General features: G+C 36.1%; 1 protein-coding gene across 3 annotated transcripts in view; it reads right to left on the bottom strand.

Moving 5' to 3' along the window:
- KCNJ3 (potassium inwardly rectifying channel subfamily J member 3) overlaps nucleotides 1-19,720 on the bottom strand; it is a 168,519-nt gene that overhangs the window by 7,662 nt on the left and 141,137 nt on the right. The window contains exon 3 of one of the 3 annotated variants that reach the window (XM_054549379.1): nucleotides 16,950-18,028. The exons of the other annotated variants lie outside the window; for them this stretch is intronic. Within the exon in view, the coding sequence (XP_054405354.1) occupies nucleotides 18,000-18,028 (29 nt within the window). The 3' untranslated portion in view covers nucleotides 16,950-17,999. Of the gene's footprint in view, nucleotides 1-16,949; nucleotides 18,029-19,720 lie in introns of those variants that run through there. 3 annotated transcript variants of the gene reach the window in all.

The following is a 19,720-nucleotide window of genomic DNA, read 5'->3' as shown; positions in this document are numbered from 1 at the left end:
GCAAAGCAACAGATGCTGCTACTGGAAATAGCTGGGACTTTTGAATCCTTAGATAAAAAACATTTTGTAAAAAAAAAAAAAAAAAAAAAGATTTATTCTGTGCATTGCATCGCAATATTCACAGATTTAAAAGGGTATATACTATTGTTTAGTGTAATTTATTCCAGTATCAGTATGTCCATTTAAAATGGTAGAAGCAACATAGTCTAACCTCTTTATTTTTGACATTTTCCTTTCCTGATTCTGCCTTTAAACTGAACTAAGTCCATCCTTTTAACTGAATTAAACATTCATTCAAAGAACAGATCTGTGGAAGGTTTTAAAGTGAAAATGACAAAGTGAGTTGTTATTTGACATGTCCTTAATTAAACTTTCAGGATATCTCTAACTCAGTTATTTTCCATTGTTTCTCCTAGCCGGAGATGGTGGATGTGTCACTCACAAAGGGGGCACAATATGGTTAAAAACAATATAACCACAGGCCAAGGGAAATGTCTGAATGCTGTGACACAGAAAATATCACACAATCAATAACTTCTGAACATGGAGGCTTTATCTAAACCTTACCCAATATAGATGTGTTTTGGGGAGTTTGGGGGAGAGAAGAAAGGGAAGGAGGAAAGATAGATAGAAGGATAGAGAGAATCAGACCCAGAGAGAGAAAAAAGAGAGAGGAGTGAGAGCAAAAGAGCGTTCTCCTGCAATGGTAGCTGTGGCTGTGTTTTATCACACATACATCAAACAAAAGCAAAAAAACAAAAAACAGCAACAAAAAAAACAGAAGAGCAAATCCCTTTCAGTTAAGCCATGTAGTAATAATATCTCTATAGGATTATATGTCAAGTATCTCTCTAAGCACTATTTACAAGTTGTCTTTAATCCTCACAACTCTTCAAGGAAGAGACTGTTATCCCCCTTCCTATTTTCTAGAGGTGGAAACTGAGTCACAGGGATACAAGATAGTAGGATCACATAGAGGTGATGCAGCTGGAAATTGAACATAAGAAATCAGGCTTGAGGATTCATGCTGTTAATCTCATCTCTCTGTCAAGTAGTACTGTGTAGGCAAAAGAAGAAACAAAGGAGTTTATTACTAGTAATATAAGTAGTGAATATTCAAATTAAAGCGTCAACTTTTGGTTACAAAAGCATCAAGTCTGTGATTCTGTGGTCAAGGGGACCAGATTTGCCACAATAAAAATCAAAGCAAGTGATGAAAGAAATGAACCTTTCTTCAGGGATGAACACCAGAGGCACTCTGCACAACTCCCTGGAGTAAGTACTGTGGTGTCAGACGACCCTGGGGCCACATCCCAGCTCTACCACCTATGCTGTTTACCTTTGGAATGGTGCTTTGCCTCTCTGAACCTCTGTTTTTCTAATCTTGAAAATTATAATAATAATAGTACTTATATTCTAGGATAATTGGAATAATTTTATGAGATATTGTATGCAATGTGTTTAGCAATGTCTTAATAAATATTAGTGATATTTATTGTAGCTGCTATTACATGTGGAAAAAGTATGGGAAACCAATTGATGAGTGAACTCTTAAGAATTAAAATAATGAATCATCTTCCTACTGGACGGGAAAAAGAAATATTTGCTAATGTGACTGTTGGTTGAAATTGCTAATTATAAACATAAAAATAATGGTGGTGATATTAATTACATATTGAGTAACAATGTGCCAAATAGTGTGCTATATAGGTTTTATATATTTTATCTCACTATCTCATCACAGCAAAACTGTAAATAAGATTTTATTATTTTCATATTTCCAGGAGAATGATAGAGCCTGAAATTTCAAGTAACAGAGAATAAACAGCAGAGCTAAGTCCAGAACTCATACTGATTCCCAAACCTAAGCTCTTAACAAATAACTTTACTATCTAATGACTTCCTTAGTGAAAGCATATTACACCAAAACATAGAATTAAAAATTAATATTATTTGTACAAATATATATAGGTGGTATATGTATATGTATATATATATTTGAGTTATTTGTTATTAAGTAAATTGTACACTGTTCATTTCTTGTGTGGGATCCAGATTTCTTAACTACTTTCCTGAATAAACAAAGCCTTTTGGTATCACTATAAGGATCTGAAGTGAAGGGATTCTATAGGACAATGCTAGCTGATATTCTGGTGTCCACAGTAAGCAAGTCATATCAGCCCTAGAGGCCAGTTGCAGAGAGGGTAAAGCATCGGTTTTAATGTCAGATGTGCCTAACATCAAACACTGAATCCCAGCTCCACCAGTAATTAATATGTGACCTTACAAAAACTAATACATCTCTTTAAGCTTTAGTTTCATTATCTGTAAATTAAGGCCCACCCTGCTGATTTCACAAGAAGATTGTGAGAATTAAATGAAATTAAGTGACATATGTAAACTACATGGATGATAAATATTGATAATTTTCTCTCAGAAGAATCCTTAAATACAGGCTATATGACTACAACTTTCATTTACACAGGCACATACACAGAAGAAAAAATCCTGAAAATTTAACCAAATAACGTGTTAGTTTTTTCCATAAATCTATTCTATTATTTACTTCAAATTGGCAGTTGTTTTAATAACTGAATCAGCTAACAGCTTAGCATGCAAAGTATGTTGTGTATCACCAAGTAACTTCCTAGTCCACCCTACATATTGCCCTGAGGATTGTTGAATTAGGACTATAGCTGTTTCTTCTCTAAGGTACTTCCAAAATTTCACCCATCTTCCAAGATATATTAACTGTAACACTAACTTGGCATTCTCTGCATGCTCTCTATTGTGTTGCACTGAGCTGAACTCAAATGTAAAGTATAAACTTTCTGAAGAAGCTTATGATTTTTTTTAAAAATCTTGTTTATAAAACACAAAGACACTGCATACATTACAGTTCAATAATACTAAGGTTACTGGCAATAGGCTCTTTTGAGATACAGGTTGCAAAGCCATTAAGAATACATAAATTGCTTCCAGAAACTGCAGTTTTCAAAAAGATGGAATCTCTTTAAATCTCCACATATTCTGCTCAAAACAGACTTTTAGTGAGGAGTAGAAGGTTCTGGCATGCATTCAACTCAATATTATCCTCTATTATTTACAAGCACTTGGTCTTACAATGTGTTCTCAGACATCAGTTTGCCACTACTGCTCAAGCTAGGTCAAATAATTTTAAAAAACTAAAAATAAATAAAGAAGAAAAGCCCAGTTGTATTTGTGAGAAAATAAAGCTTCAATAAGAATTTTATGAACAAATATTTCAAATACAATACTTAAGGTTTCTAAGCTCCCAGAACAAAAGAAAAAATAGATTTTTAACAATGACCAACAGAACACAATGTCAGATGTTCAAAAAGGAAGAGAAGTGCAGATGCTAAAGGCTCACGGTCAGGTAGAAAACATGACAGGAAATTCACAATCATATTGCTGAAAATATATTTAGGAGAGACAGGGAAATATTAAGCAAAAGAACATGGGCTTTGAATATAAACTTGAGATTGCTCCTGTTTGGATAACTCACTGTTAGTAAGACGTTGAGCATGTTATAATTATCTGAACCTTGACTGCTATAAAATATGGGTAGTAGTACTAGATAAAATATATAATGTATATGGTTATTGTGACTATAAATGATACAACCTATTTATGGGCCTACTATATTAGCTGGTAAATAATAAAGGTTCAATCACTGATCACTATTATCAGTCATGATTATTAAGGTTCCAATTAAAAGATTAGTTCAGATATATTTTAAATCTTTAGTGATCATTTAATTTTTCAGAAACAGATCAATGCATAGAATAATTTTCACCATGTTAATTTCTGGCAATTTGATACAGACTACGTTGTCTATATTTATCTGGAATATGAGGAAGTATATATAATGAAGTGAGTAAAACAAACATGAGGAACTGAGCCCAGTCTACTATCACTGTTAACCTGGCCTGCTCTGAACAAATTTGACTTAACTTTGTAGTAACTACTTTCTCAAAAATATAATTGAATTATCTGCTGTGTTAACAAAGCACTACCTTTAACTCTCTATTCTATTACTTTAATTAGAAGCATTGCAGAATTTGCCAAATTCACTTTCTTTTTTTTTTTTTTTCTGAGACAGAGTCTCACTGTGACACCCAGGCTGGAGGGCAGTGGTACGATCTCGGCTCACTGCAACCTCCACCTCCCAGGTTCAAGCAATTCTCCTGCCTCAGCCTCCCAAGTAGCTAAGACTACAGGCACATACCACATGCCCAGCTAATTTTTGTATTTTCAGTAGAGAAAGGGTTTCACCATATTGACCAGGCTGGTCTCGAACTCCTGACCTCAAGTGATCCACCCGCCTCAGCCTCCCAAAGTGCTGGGATTACAGGCATGAGCCACCGCACCTGGCCCAAATTCACTTTCAACTGATTATTATTCCTTTAACCTAACAGTGGAAATGTCCCAGTCTCATCACACCGTTTTCTGCTTTCTCCTTATGGTATTTATTAAAACATGTTTCTTTGCATTTTGAATTATAGAATAAAAGCAATAGCTACCTAAATAAATTCATGCTATTGCAGTAAGATATAATTTTTGGCTTTCAAAATATCTTAACTATACAACTACAATATAATATAACTATTATTGAAAGAGACTCCATAAGACTGATATCAGAAAAGATATTTTTCAGGCCCGGTGCAGTGGCTCACACCTGTAATCCCAGCACTTTGGGAGGCCAAAGCAGGCGGATCACTTGAGGTCAGGAGTTTGAGACCAGCCTGAACAACATGGTAAAACCCCATTTCTACTAAAAATACAAAAATCAGCTGGGTGTGGTGGCACATGTCTCTAATCCCAGCTACTTGGGAGGCTGAGGCACCAGAATCTCTTGAACCCAAGAGGCAGAGATTGCAGTGGGCTGAGATTATGCCACTGCACTCCAGCCTGGGAGACTGAGCAGACTCTGTCTCAAAAAATATATTTTTTTCAAAAGAAAAATAGAATAAATTTCTAGCTTAAGGCATTCCAAAATGGCCAAATAGGAACAGCTCTGGTCTACAGCTCCCAATGTGATCGACGCAGAAGACAGGTGATTTCTGCATTTCCAACTGAGGTACCTGGTTCATCTCATTGCGACTGGTTGGACAGTGGGTGCAGCCCACAGAGGGCGAGCTGAAGCAGGCAGGACAAGGCGTCTCCTCACCCAGGAAGCACAAGGGGTCTGGGGATTTCCCTTTCCTAGCCATGGGAAGCCGTGACAGACTACCTGGAAAAATGAGGCACTCCTGCCCAAATACTGTGCTTTTCCCAAGGTCTTAGCAACCAGCAGACAAGGTGATTCTCTCCCATGCCTGCCTCAGAGGGTTCCACACCCACGGAGTCTTGCTCACTGCTAGCGCAGCAGTCTGAGATCAATCTGCGAGGTGGCAGCCTGGCTGGGGGAGGGGAATCCGCCATTGCTGAGGCTTGAGTAGATAAACAAAGCGACCGGGAAGCTTGAACTGGGCGGAGCCCACTGCAGCTCAACAAGGTCCACTGCCTCTAGACTCCACCTCTGTGGGCAGGGCATAGTTGAACAAAAGGCAGCAGACAACTTCTGCAGATTTAAACGTCCCTGTCTGACAGCTCTGAAGAGAGCAGTGGCATCTGAGCTCTGAGAATGGACAGACTGCCTCCTCAAGTGGGTCCCTGTCCCCTGTGTAGCCTAACTGGGAGACACTTCCCAATAGGTGCCAACAGACACCTCACATAGGCGGCTGCCCCTCTGGGACGAAGTTTCCAGAGGAAGGATCAGGCAGCAATATTTGCTGTTCTGCAGCCTTCACTGGTGATACCCAGGCAAACAGGATCTGGAGTGGAACTCCAGCAATCTCCAACAAACCTGCAGCTGAGGGAACTGACTGTTAGAAGTAAAACTAACAAACAGAAAGGAATAGCATCAACATCAACAAAAAGGTCATCTACACAAAAACCCCATCTGTAGCTCACCAACATCAAAGACCAAAGTCAGATAAAACCACAATGATGAGGAGAAACCAGAGCAGAAAAGCTGAAAATTTTAAAAATCAGAGGGCCTGTTCTCCTCCAAAGAATCGCAGCTCCTCGCCAGCAATGGAACAAAGCTGGATGGAGAATGACTTTGACGAGTTGACAGAAGTAGGCTTCAGAAGGTCGGTAATAACAAACTTCTCTGAGCTAAAGGAACCATGGCATGAGAACTTCGTGACACATGCAAAAGCTTCAGTAGCCGATTTGATCAAGTGGAATAAAGGGTATCAGTGATAGAAGATCAAATCAATGAAATAAAATGTGAAGACAAGGTTAGAGAAAAAAGTAAAAAGAAATGAACAAAGCCTCCAAGAAATATGGGACTATGTGAAAAGATCAAATCTACGTTTGATTGGTGTACCTGAAAGTGATGGGGAGAATGGAACCAAGTTGAAAAACATTCTTCAGGATATTATCCAGGAGAACTTCCCCAACCTAGCAAGGCAGGCCAACATTCAAATTCAGGAAATACAGAGAACATCACAAAGATACTCCTCGAGAAGAGCAACCCCAAGACACATAACTGTCAGATTCACCAAAGTTGAAATGAAGGAAAAAGTGTTAAGGGCAGCCAGAGAGAAAGGTTGAGCTACCCACAAAGGGAAGCCCATCATACTAACAACAGATCTCTCAGCAGAAACCAAGCAAGCCAGAAGAGAATGGGGGACAATATTCAACATTCTTAAAGAAAAGAATTTTCAGCCCAGAATTTCAGATCCAGCCACACTAAGCTTCATAAGTGAAGGAGAAATAAAATCCTTTACAGACAAGCAAATGCTGAGAGATTTTGTCACCACCAGGCCTGCCCTACAAGAGCTCCTACAGGAAGCACTAAACATGGAAAGAAACAACCAGTACTAGCCAATGCAAAAACATGCCAAATTGTAAAGACTATCGATAAACTGCATCAATTAACGGGCAAAATAACCAGTGAATATCATAATGAGAGGATCAAATTCACACATAACAATATTAACCTTAAATGTAAATGGGCTAAATGTTCCAATTAAAAGATACAGACTGGCAAGTTGGATAAACAGTCAAGACCCATCAGTGTGCTGTATTGAGACCCATCTCACGTGCAAAGACACACAAAGACTCCAAATAAAGGGATGGAGGAAGATCTACCAAGCAAATGGAAAGAAAAAAAAGTAGCAGTTGCAATCCTAGTCTCTGATAAAACAGACTTTAAACCAACAAAGATCAAAAGAGACAAAGAAAACCATTACATAACGGTAAAGGAATCAATTCAACAAGAAGAGCTAACTATCCTAAATATATACGCACCCAATACAGGAGCACTCAGATTCATAAAGCAAGTCCTTAGAGACCTAAAAAGAGACTTAGATTCCCACACAATAATAATGGGAGGCTTTAACACCCCACTGTCAACATTAGACAGATCACCTAGACAGAAGGTTAACAAGGATATCCAGGACCTGAACTCAGCTCTGCAACAAGCAGACCTAATAGACATCTACAGAACTCTCCACCCCAAATAAACAGAATATACATTCTTCTCAGTACCACATCGCATTTATTCTAAAATTGACCACATAATTGGAAGTAAAGCACTCCTCAGCAAATCTAAAAGAACAGAAATCACAACAAACTGTCTCTCAGACCACAGTGCAATCAAATTAGAACTCAGGATTAACAACTCATTCAAAACTGCACAACAACTACATGGAAACTGAACAACTTGCTCCTGAATGACGACTGGATACATAATGAAATGAAGGCAGAAATAAAGATGTTCTTTGAAACCAATGAGAACAAAGACACAATGTACCAGAATCTCTGGGACACATTTAAAGCAGCGTGTAGAGGGAAATTTATAGCAATAAATGCCCATAAGAGAAAGCAGGAAAGATCTAAGATCAACACCCTGACATCAGAATTAAAAGAACTAGAGAAGCAAGAGCAAACACATTCAAAAGCTAGCAGAAAGCAAGAAATAACTAAGATCAGAGCAGAACTGAAAGGGATAAAGACACAAAAAAACCTTCAAAAAAATCAATGAATCCAGGAGCTGGTTTTTGAAAAGATCAACAAAATTGATAGACAGCTAGAAAGACTAATAAAGAAGAAAAGAGAGAAGAATCAAATAGATGCAATAAAAAATGATAAAGGGGATATCACCACCAATCCCACAGAAATACAAATTACCATCAGAGAATACTATAAACACCTCTATGCAAATAAACTAGAAAATCTAGAAAAAATGGATAAATTCCTTGACACATACACCCTCCCAAGACTAAACCAGGAAGAAGTTGAATCTCTGAATAGACCAATAACAGGCTCTGAAATTGAGGCAATAATTAATAGCTACCAACCAAAAAAAGTCCAGGGCCAGACGGATTCATAGCCAAATTCTACCAAAGGTACAAACAGGAGTTGATACCATTCCTTCTGAAATTATTCCAATCAACAGAAAAAGAGGGAATCCTCCCTAACTCATTTTATGAGGCCAATATCATCCTGATACCAAAGCCTGGCAGAGACACAACAAAAAAAGAGAATTTTAGATCAATATCCCTGATGAACATTGATGTGAAAATCCTCAATAGAATACTGGCAAACTGAATCCAGCAGCACATCAAAAAGCTTATCCACCACAATCAAGTCAGCCTCATCTGGGATGCAAGGCTGGTTCAACATATGCAAATCAATCACTGTAATCCATCACATAAACAGAACCAACGACAAAAACCACATGATTATCTCAATAAATGCAGAAAAGTCCTTTGACAAAATTCAACAGCCCTTCATGCTAAAAACTCTCAATAAACTAGGTATCGATGGAATGTATCTTGAAATAATAAGAGCTATTTATGAGAAACCCACAGCCAATATCATACTAAATGGGCAAAACCTGGAAGCATTCCCTTTGAAAACTGGCACCAGACAAGGATGTTCTCTCTCACCACTCCTGTTCAACATAGTGTTGGAAGTTCTGGCCAGGGCAATCAGGAAAGAGCAAGAAATAAAGGGTACTCAGTTAGGAAATGAGGAAGTCAAATTGTCCCTGTTTGCAGAGGACATGATTGTATATTTAGAAAACCCCATCGTCTCAGCCCAAAATCTCCTTAAGCTGATAAGCAACTTCATCAAAGTCTCAGGATGCAAAAATCAATGTGCAAAAATCACAAGCATTTCTATACACTAATAACAGACCAACAAAGAGCCAAATCATGAGTGAACTCCCATTCACAATTGCTACAAAGAATAAAATACCTAGGAATCCAACTTACAAGGGATGTGAAGGACCTCTTCAAGGAGAACTACAAACCACTGCTCAACAAACTAAAAGAGGACACAAATAAATGGAAGAATATTCCATGCTCATGGATTGGAGGAATCAGTATCGTGAAAATGGCCATACTGCCCAAAGTAATTTATAGATTCAATGCCATCCCCATCAAGCTACCAATGACTTAATTCACAGAATTGGAAAAAACTACTTTAAAGTTCATATGGAACCAAAAAAGAGCCTGCATTGCCAAGACAATCCTAAGCCAAAAGAACAAAGCTGGAGGCATCACGCTACCTCACTTCAAACTATACTACAAGGCTACAGTAACCAAAACAGCATGGTACTTGTACCAAAACAGAGATATAGACCAATGGAATGGAACAGAGCCCCCAAAATAACACCACACATCTACAACCATCTGATCTTTGACAAACCTGACAAAAACAAGAAATGGAGAAAGGATTTCCTATTTAATAAATGGTGCTGGGAAAACTGGCTAGCCATATGTAGAAAGCTGAAACTGAATCCCTTCCTTACACCTTATATAAAAAGTAATTCAAGATGCATTAAAGACTTAAACGTTAGACCTAAAACCATAAAAACTCTAGAAGAAAACCTAGGCAATACCATTCAGGACATAGGCGTGGGCAAGAACTTAATAACTAAAACACTAAAAGCAATGGCAACAAAAGCCAAAATTGACAAATGGGATCTAATTAAACTAAAGAGCTTCTGCACAGCAGAAGAAACTACCATCAGAGTGAACAGGCAACCTACAGAATGGGGAGGAAATTTTTGCAATCTTCTCATCTGGCAAAGGGCTAACATCTGGAATCTACAAAGAACTCAAATTTACAAGAAAAAAAAACCCCATCAAAAAGTGGGCAAAGGATATGAACAGACACTTCTCAAAGGAAGAAATTTATATGGCCAACAAACATATGAAAAAATGCTCATCATCACTGATCATGAGAGAAATGCAAATCAAAACCACAATGAGATACCATCTCATGCCAGTTAGAAGGCAATCATTAAAAAGTCAGGAAACAACAGATGCTGGAGAGGATGTGGAGAAATAGGAATGCTTTTACACTGTTGGTGGGAGTGTAAATTAATTCAACCATTGTGGAAGACAGTGTGGCAATTCCTCAAGGATCTAGAACTAGAATTATGATTTGACCCAGCAATCCCATTACTGGGTATATACCCAAAGGATTATAAACCATGCTACTATAAAGACACATGCACACATATGTTTACTGCAGCACTATTCACAATAGCAAAGACTTAGAACCAACCCAAATGTCCATCAATGACAGACTGGATTAAGAAAATGTGGCAGATATATTATGCAGTCATAAAAAAGGATGAGTTCATATCCTTTGCAGGGACATGGATGAAGCTGAAAACCATCATTCCCAGCAAACTATCTCAAGGACAGAAAACCAAACACCGCATGTTCTCACTTATAGGTGGAAATTGAACAATGAGATCACTTGGACACAAGGCAGGGAACATCACACACCGGGGCCTATTGGGGGGTGGGGGGCTGAGGGAGAGATAGCATTAGGAGAAATAACTAATGTAAATGATGAGTTGATGGGTGCAGCAAACCAACATGGCACATGTATACCGATGTATCAAACCTGCACGTTGTGCACACGTACTCTAGAACTTAAAGTATAATATAAATAAATAAATACATATATAAATAAAAATTTCTAGCTTAAAAAAATGAAACATCTAGGCAATGCTGGAATTTAATTATTTTGGAAAACATTATCCCTAGTATAGAGAAAAAAATCTTTTGATATAACATATAAAGCAATGACATATGTGTCATCTTTTTCTAAATGTTACATGCAAAGTACAATAATCAAACGCTTAGATTAATTTCTGTTTTCAAAGATTACTAAAGCCTTGCTTTACGATGTTATGCTTTACAATGTTACATTTATATAAAATAAACAAATAAATTTAAATAGGTAATAAAAATAAACCCCAAATTTTCTAGCATGTCTTTCTAGTTCCTTCAAAATCTAGTTCTAACTTTTACCATTATAATTTTCACTCTTAAAAATCTTTAACAACAATAACCACACACACAGTAAAAACATACGTGCCAGATCCTAAGTGTTTCTATGTATATTATCATATAATTCTCACTATCCCTAGGAAGTATGTACTGTTCTTTTTCTCATATGACTGATAAAGATACTGAGGTACAGGGAGGTAAAGTCACTTGTCCAGAATCACAGGACAAGAGATGGTTGTCGTCAAAATACACACTCAAGCCCTCAATTTTAGAGCCAGCCTTTTTCACCTCCATGCTAGTCTGCTATTTTGTTTTCATAAATTATTGACCTTTCCATTAGCTAGAAACTACTATTTCCCATTCATATTACTTGGTTGATGCTGTTTCAACTGCCTGGCATGTCCTCTTCCATCTCTCCACCTGTTGACATAACTCCTCACATTCAAGGCTGACGAAATGCTCTTAATTTTATGAAGTCATTCCTGATTTCTCCATCTTAATTTGTCTTTTGAATGTGTCATATTGTCACACACACAAACATGCATTCACATACACACACTCATCCTGCACCTGCTATGTACTGTAAATGTCTCAATGACATACATACTTGAGTTCAATCAGTAATAATATTTAACATTTATTCATTTATTAAAATTTCCTTTCTGCCAGGCTTTCCAGATGCGAAATTACAAGATGCTATGACAACAAAGTGAAGAATAAACTCTCTTAAATTCCATTTTTAAACCTATTCTTGAAAGGCAAGTAGCAGTTTCCCATATAGTCTATATCCACAATGTGAGAAAACTACATTCTGGGGTGGATGGAAAAAGAGCACATGCAAAGGCATCACCAGTCAACATATAATTCCTATTTATAATCCACTGCAGTTACAGACACATTTCAGATTACAGTAAGCTTCTTAAGTGAGCTCTTATATACCTTATCCATCTCCTTACCCAGCATTGTGCCAGGTATGAGATGATTAATGCATTCCACAGGAGAGAGAGCAGAAGGAATGGAGAAAGAGGAACAATGGGAAAGTTAAAAATGTTAGCATAGGTGAAGTCAACTTTTTGAATAATAAAGATCTTCCATTCCCATTACTATAACCAATCTACTTCACCACCACTCCAGAGGGTCACAAATAAAAATAAAAGGAATATAATTATTATTGAAATAAATATAAGCTGCATTTCAATCTGGATTATTTCCTGTGCTTTTAAGACAATGATATGTTAATCAATTCAACTCATGAACTCAAAAATTGACTTTGAAACATCCATACAAAGAGCTTCTTATATTGATTAGTGAGGGGGAAAGAATGTCAAAATAAATTACATATAATCATTGTTTAAATCATGAATGACTTTTGCACAAAAAAGTAAGATACATTTGCTGACAAATCAAATTCAGTCATAACCAGATGTGTTTTTTCTTTCACCTTTATGAAATTATACACAGATAGATGCATATCTAGTTACATTTACTAAAAAAGTTGGCTTTATCGTCATTCAATCATTAAACCATAGAATAATTACAGGAATTGGACATTTTGATACACTTACACACTTGACATCCATGAAATCTAAAGTTTTGGTGAAATTTCTATCCCTCGTGTAACTATAATTGATCACCTTTAAAATACACTGTATCTATTTTTACCTGACAATTTTAAAATTGTTTTACCCCAACTCATGAGTCTTACTCTTTACATAGGCTGCCACATGTTTTTAAATCACAAACTATGGCTATTTTTTAACATCTCCTTTGGCAGAAATTCAAATACATTTTGTTTGCTTGCAGGCTTAAAACAGGGCCTGAATAAATATTTGCAATTCAGCAGTTGTTCTGGTTCTATGCTTTGCAGTAAAAGGTCAGAGAATTTTGCTTCTAATTTTTCTTTTATGCTATTTATAGAACCTAAGTGAAAAATAAATTCCCTATAATTTTATGAAAACATTTTGGAATGCTCTGTATTTTGGTTGTGAAAATGCATCACAATAATAATCACAAATATATATTTTAGTACATGTATTTTAAAAGAAAAAAATAAATGATTGCTTTGACCATGTATATACAAGTCTGATAAAGGAATTTAATTTTCTGCCATGACATAAATAGGCATTTAAAGTCAAATTATTAAAAGTTTCCTAAACTACATGGCTTCTCATTTCCTTAGATATAATTTATTTCAATTAAGAAAAAGAACAGAAAATCACTGTTAAAAAGTCAAAGATATAAAAATGCTGAGACAAATAACATATGAGATGCAAACAGTGACTTCCTTAAAATTGACATTTTCAGAAAAGAAATGATAATTTAGCTCTGTAAGTTTAATGCTAAAATGTAGCTCAACTCCAAGGCAGACTAGATTTTCTCCTAGTTTTTTTTTTTTTTTTTTTTTTTTTTTTTTTTTTGAGACGCAGTCTTGCTCTGTCACCTAGGCTGGGGTGCAGTGGCATGATCTTGGCTCATTGCAACCTCCGCCTCCTGGGTTCAAGCGATTCTCCTGCCTCAGCCTCCCGAGTAGCGGGGACTACAGGCGCATGCCACCACGCCAGGTTAATTTTTGTATTTTTAGTAAAGACAGGGTTTCGCCATGTTGGCCAGGCTGGTCTCAAACTCCTGACCTTAGGTGACCCACCCGCCTCGGCCTCCCAAAATGCTGGGCTAGATTTTAAACTAAAAGATAATCTGTCTATAAACAAACATTCTGTTAAAATCAAGAGCCAAGGTCTAGATATAAAATTCTTTAATAGTCTGGTGACCTTTCAGAAAATTTTTTTCATATGTGAAGAATGTTTTGACATTTATGAACATAATTATCCATATTATATGAATGATGGTAAGATATAAAATATATGAAACTGCCTAATATTAAAAAGCTTGTTAATCTTATAAAATGACATAGCTAACATCTAAACAAGGAAGGGAGAGAGAAAGGAGGAAGGTTGGGTAAATTAATCCACCTAGGATTTTGGAACTCGAGCTCTTTGGCCATATACTCACTTAGGAATCATTAGATAGAAATAATAATTGGTGAAGAAAAGGTTTACGTTGTGGCCAAACTTATCCACAGGTATAAATTATTATGTCATCCAGAAAATATATATTGATATATATATTGATATATATATTCATATTCATGAATATTATATATTGATATATAATCTGCAAATTTTAACATCCTTTTGCTAGTGATATTTACCCTTAAATATATTACTTTTTGAACAGTAAACAAAAAACAAAAAGTAGAAAATAATTTATTGTCATAAAGTTATTTTAAGTAACATTTTATGCTGCCTAATAAGCATTTCAAAAATTAACAAGGTAATATTCCAATTAACCTGAAAAATATATAAACTGTAATGATTAAATCCTTTCTTATACATATTGACAAAAGTATCCAAAATTTTTCTGAGCCTACTTAATGAAGTAATGACTGATTCATGTCTTATTTAACAAAAGTTTCAGAGAAATAAAATGACAGACATTTTTCTGTATTTAGTTTATGAATCAAGAATAACAGAAATGCTTTAAGCCAAATCAAAAGGAAGAATATTGGAGGTAATGATGTTTTAAAAAAAAATAGGAAGAGAAGCTGGGGTGAGGAGGAGAGAGCAACATTTGGTTCTAATTATTATAATTGATTAAAATAATTCACAAAGCTATAATTAAAGGTATTTTAAACTTTTAAAATTTACTATTAAAGGTGGAATGAGAAGTTGTTATTATTAACTATGTTATTATGATGTAGATAACTCATAAAAATGGCATCATTTAAAATTTACTGCATATATATTATGTGCTAGGTCCTATGGTAAAAGATTTAAATCATTTATTCTATTTTATTTTTTATTTTATTTTATTTTGTTTTTTGAGATGGAGTCTCGCTCTGTCACCCAGGCGGGAGTGCAGTGGCTCACTCGGCTCACTGTAAGCTCCGCCTCCCAGGTTCACGCCATTCTCCTGCCTCAGCCTCCGGAGTAGCTGGGAATACAGGCGCCCGCCACCATGCTTGGCTGAATTTTTTGTATTTTTAGTAAAGATGGGGTTTCACCATGTTAGCCAGGACGGTGTCGATCCTTACCGCGTGATCCACCCACCTCGGCCGCCCAAAGTGCTGGGATTACAGGTGTGAGCCACCGTGCCCGGCCTAAATGATTTATTTTCAAATCCTTGTAATATAATTAATATTTTATTTTTCAGATGAAAAATCTATACCTCAATAAAATGGGCAAAAGACCTTAACAGAGACTTCATCAGAGAAGATATACAGATGGCAAGTAAGTGTATGAAAAGATGTTCAACATCATATGTCATCAGAAAATTGCAAATTAAAACAATGAGATACCATTACATGGCTATCAAAATGGCTAAAATCCAAAACATTGACAATACCGAATGCTGGTAAGGTTATGGAATCACAAGAACTCTCATTCATTGCTCATGGGAATGCAAAATGGCACAGTCACTTTTGAAGACAGTTTGCCAGTTTATTACAAAACGAAACATATTTTTACCATACGACCCTTGATATTTACCCAGTTGCACTCCTTGATATTTACCCAGTTTAACTGGACAGTTATGTCCATGCAAAAATCTGCACAGGAATGTTTATAGCAGCTTTATTTATAGTTGCCCAAACTTGGAAGCCATCGAGATGCCTTCAGTAGGAGATCGACTGTGGTACATCCATACAACAGAATTATTATTTAGTAATAAAAAAAATGCACTATTAAGCCACAAAAAAAACATGAAGGAACCTTAAATGCATATTATGATTTGACAGAAATCATCTGAAAAGGCTACATCCTGTATTATTTCAACTATATAACATTCTAGAAAGTGTAACTATGGAAAGAGTAAAAAGATCAGTGATTGCCAGGGGTTTAGGGAGAGGGAGGGAAGAATAGGTAGAATACCAGAGACTTTTAGGGCAGTGGAATTATTCTGTTTGATACACAATGATGGTTATACATCATCATACATTTGTTAAAACTCAGAATATACAACACAAAGCATGAACCTTGATGTAAACTATGAACTTGGCTGAATAATGATGTGTCAGTGTGGTTCGTTGATTATAACAGATGTACCACAGCATGCTGCAAACTGATGGTGTAGAAGCTGGAGTAGAGATTGGGCTGGGGGAAAGATGCATGGAAACTCCCTGTACTACTTGCTTAATTTTGCTGAGAGTCTACAGCTGCTCTAAAAATAAAGTCTATTAATTGGAAAATTTTAAAGTTTAAAAAATTTAAATAACAAAAACAGAAAAACCTTGTACTTAAGAGAGGTTACATAACTTGCTTAAGGCCTCACAGTTCGTAAGTGGTGAAGCCACATTATTTCTGTTCTTTAAGTTAACTATTCCACAAAGGCTGTATGATTACATGCTACATTTCAGCCATTTCACTATGCCATAAAGGACCTATGTACCATGATGCATATAATGAAATAAAAATGATTGACATAAAGATTTACCACCAAATCTGCTTACTTATTTAACAATTTCTAAATTTTCATTATAATAATTCCTAGAACTGTATTTCAAGGAATTTTAAAAATTTAAAAACAATGCCTTTAAGGGTGGAATGAGATATCACATAGTCAAACCCTATTTTTGTTTTTCTGAAATTTGTATATTCTAAATACCCTGCTCACCACATTTGGCAACATTTTGCCTAGTCACCTAAGTAAATAGGCACATCTGTTTTGTTGTACCTATTCCATATCTCCACACAACTCTCCAAAACAAATGAAGGCAAGAAACATGTAGATTTTCTGTGCCTTATAAGCCAATTTCAGAAGCCTCAGTCTAATGTTAAAGTTTCTGTGAACGAAGATAAAATTATTTAATCATTCTTCAAAATGTAAAGCATCTCCATTTGAAGCCATCACTATTGCTTATACACTCTATAAGCTCCATTTCCTCTGATGTTAATAACTCCAAGTTATTTATTGGCTATCATACTCTTTTATAACTTCTTCTTCCCTCAAGCAACACATACTATTTTCTTAATCTTTCTTCAGACATCAATTAGTTAAGTACATAAAATATCTAATAAATGGTGGAAGAAGCAGAGCTTACTATAAAGTGTTATCACATAAGATCCAAGTTTAGGACTATAATAAGAATATGCTATAATCTTAAAAGAGAAATGTTCCCATCACCATCAAACAAAGAGAAACATGAATAGACTATGTTTCAAGAGGAACATTAACTAAACATTCAAAACTTCAACTGGCCAGAGGTGGATTTAACATACTTGTGAAGATTAAGCTTCAGGGACTCTCACTAGAGCAAGTCCTTTCCATTTTCATACATTTGATTTCATACTTTTTTAAAATTAAATTGAAACCCACTCCTATGGTTTGGACACTTGAACCCTTCAAATATCTTCCTGAAATTTGACCCATAATGTTGGAGATGGGGCCTGGTGGGAGGTGTCTAGACGCATGGGGGCAGATCGCTCATGAATGTCTTGATGCTGTTCTCCAGGTGGTAAGTTCTCACTCTGTTAATTCCAAAGACAGCTGGTAAAAAGAGCCTGGCACCTCCTTCCCTCTCTCTCTTGCTTCCTTTGTCAGCACGTGATCTCTGTGGTTTCTGCACACACTGGTTCCCCTTCACCTTCCGCCATGACTGGGAAGCAGCCTGAGTCCTCACCAGAAGCAAATGCTTCTTGTACAACCTGCAGAACCATGAGCCAAATAAACTTATTTTATTTATAATGTACCTAGCCTTGGGTATTCTTTTATAGTAACACAAATGGACTAAGATACATCCCCACCTAGATGTGCTCCTGCAAAGTGCTATGACATGTAATCAAAGCAATGTTCCCTGACCTAGACTGCATGTACAGTTAAAAATATTTGCCAGTACCTTGGTGGTATCGTTGCATAAATTTTCTGTTCTTAATATTTATGAACACTGAGAGCAGAATACACATTCTGCACACCTTTTATAGACATTGCCTGTTTTCCCTCAATTACACCTCTCATCCATACATGGACACTGTCCATGGACACTGTCCTTAACCTGGTATCATCTCCCCCACCCCATGCTACAGCTAGTCCTGACAATAGTCTTTGACAGACCTGGCAATTATCCTGACCTTAAAAGTGTTCCTCATAATCCCCCTTCTTCTCTTTCAAGGGGTACTCAATAAATATTGACTGTTATTACTACCATAATTATTAATATTTAAAGATTTAATCTTATGAAATGGAGTCTTATACAAAACTATTTTTAGAGTAAAACAGACTTTTCCATTTCTTTTGAATGATGACAAACCTCCATCAGATAAGGAGTATTTGGTGTTGTATATTGAAGGGAAATTGTACTTATCACCTGAAAAAAATGTTAATCCATTCAGTAAGGGGTAACTGTTGTGCTTTATCAAAGGCTGTGACACAGTCTTATGAGACTGTGTTTTGCAGAGATCACTTTGACTGTCCAGTGGAGAGAATATCTGATGAGGTCGACTGAACACATAAACCAATTGGGAAGCTATAGTAAAAGACAATGGCCAAACCAGTGACTGCAGAGATAGATCAAAAAGATATTTAGGAGGCAAATTTAACAGGACTTGACAACTAATTGGATTTAGAAGGTGAGGAAGGCTGGCTATGAACAATTTCCTATTGTTGCAATGATGAAGATGGACATACTCTGAAATTTTACTTGTACTTCTTGTAAGAAAGGAAAGATTAAAAATAGTAAATTAAATCATGCCCTTTCATTTTCTGAACTTTTTGATCAAATTTGTCTGACAGTTTTGTAGAGTCATCCGTGCCAACAGTCTTAGCAGCCAGTAGAATGAGAAAAATAATCATTCTCATCTAATCATGTGCCATTAAACTAAGAACAATTACTTCCAACTAAGCTGTCTCTCCATTCTGCCAAGTTCAAAGGAAACGTTATGACCAAAGTGTCACCTCAAGTCTCAAGTTTCTATATCTGGCATTAATTTCATTAATTATAGCCTCTTTATTTTACTCCTGATCTGCTGACAGAGCACTGGCTAGGTCTCAGCCAACTAATCAAGATTAAATATATTAAGTTTGAAACACATGAAGCGCATCTTAATGCAATTGTTTTTTCCAAGGCTCTTTTCTGGAAAAACAGGTATAATAATCTTATGGTGTTCTGATGACTTTAAAATACAGTTTTAATAAAAGGCATTAACTTTCCTATAATCAACAGGAATCTGCTGGAATATAGCCATAATTCAATGCTACTTTTTCAGGAATATGAGAACAAAACAGGCAAAGAAACTGTACTTTATTCAGATCTGATGAAATAAAAATTATGATGTCTTTTGTAAGTGAATAACCTTATTGCCTGAATAGCGCAATTTAAAAATCCAGACTAATTTGAGTTG

This window comes from Pongo abelii, chromosome 11 (assembly GCF_028885655.2).
Source record: "Pongo abelii isolate AG06213 chromosome 11, NHGRI_mPonAbe1-v2.0_pri, whole genome shotgun sequence".
In the NCBI taxonomy this organism is placed as follows: domain Eukaryota; kingdom Metazoa; phylum Chordata; class Mammalia; order Primates; family Hominidae; genus Pongo; species Pongo abelii.
The sequence above is the reverse complement of the archived record's forward strand: the minus strand, read 5'-3'. Positions and strand labels throughout refer to the sequence as shown.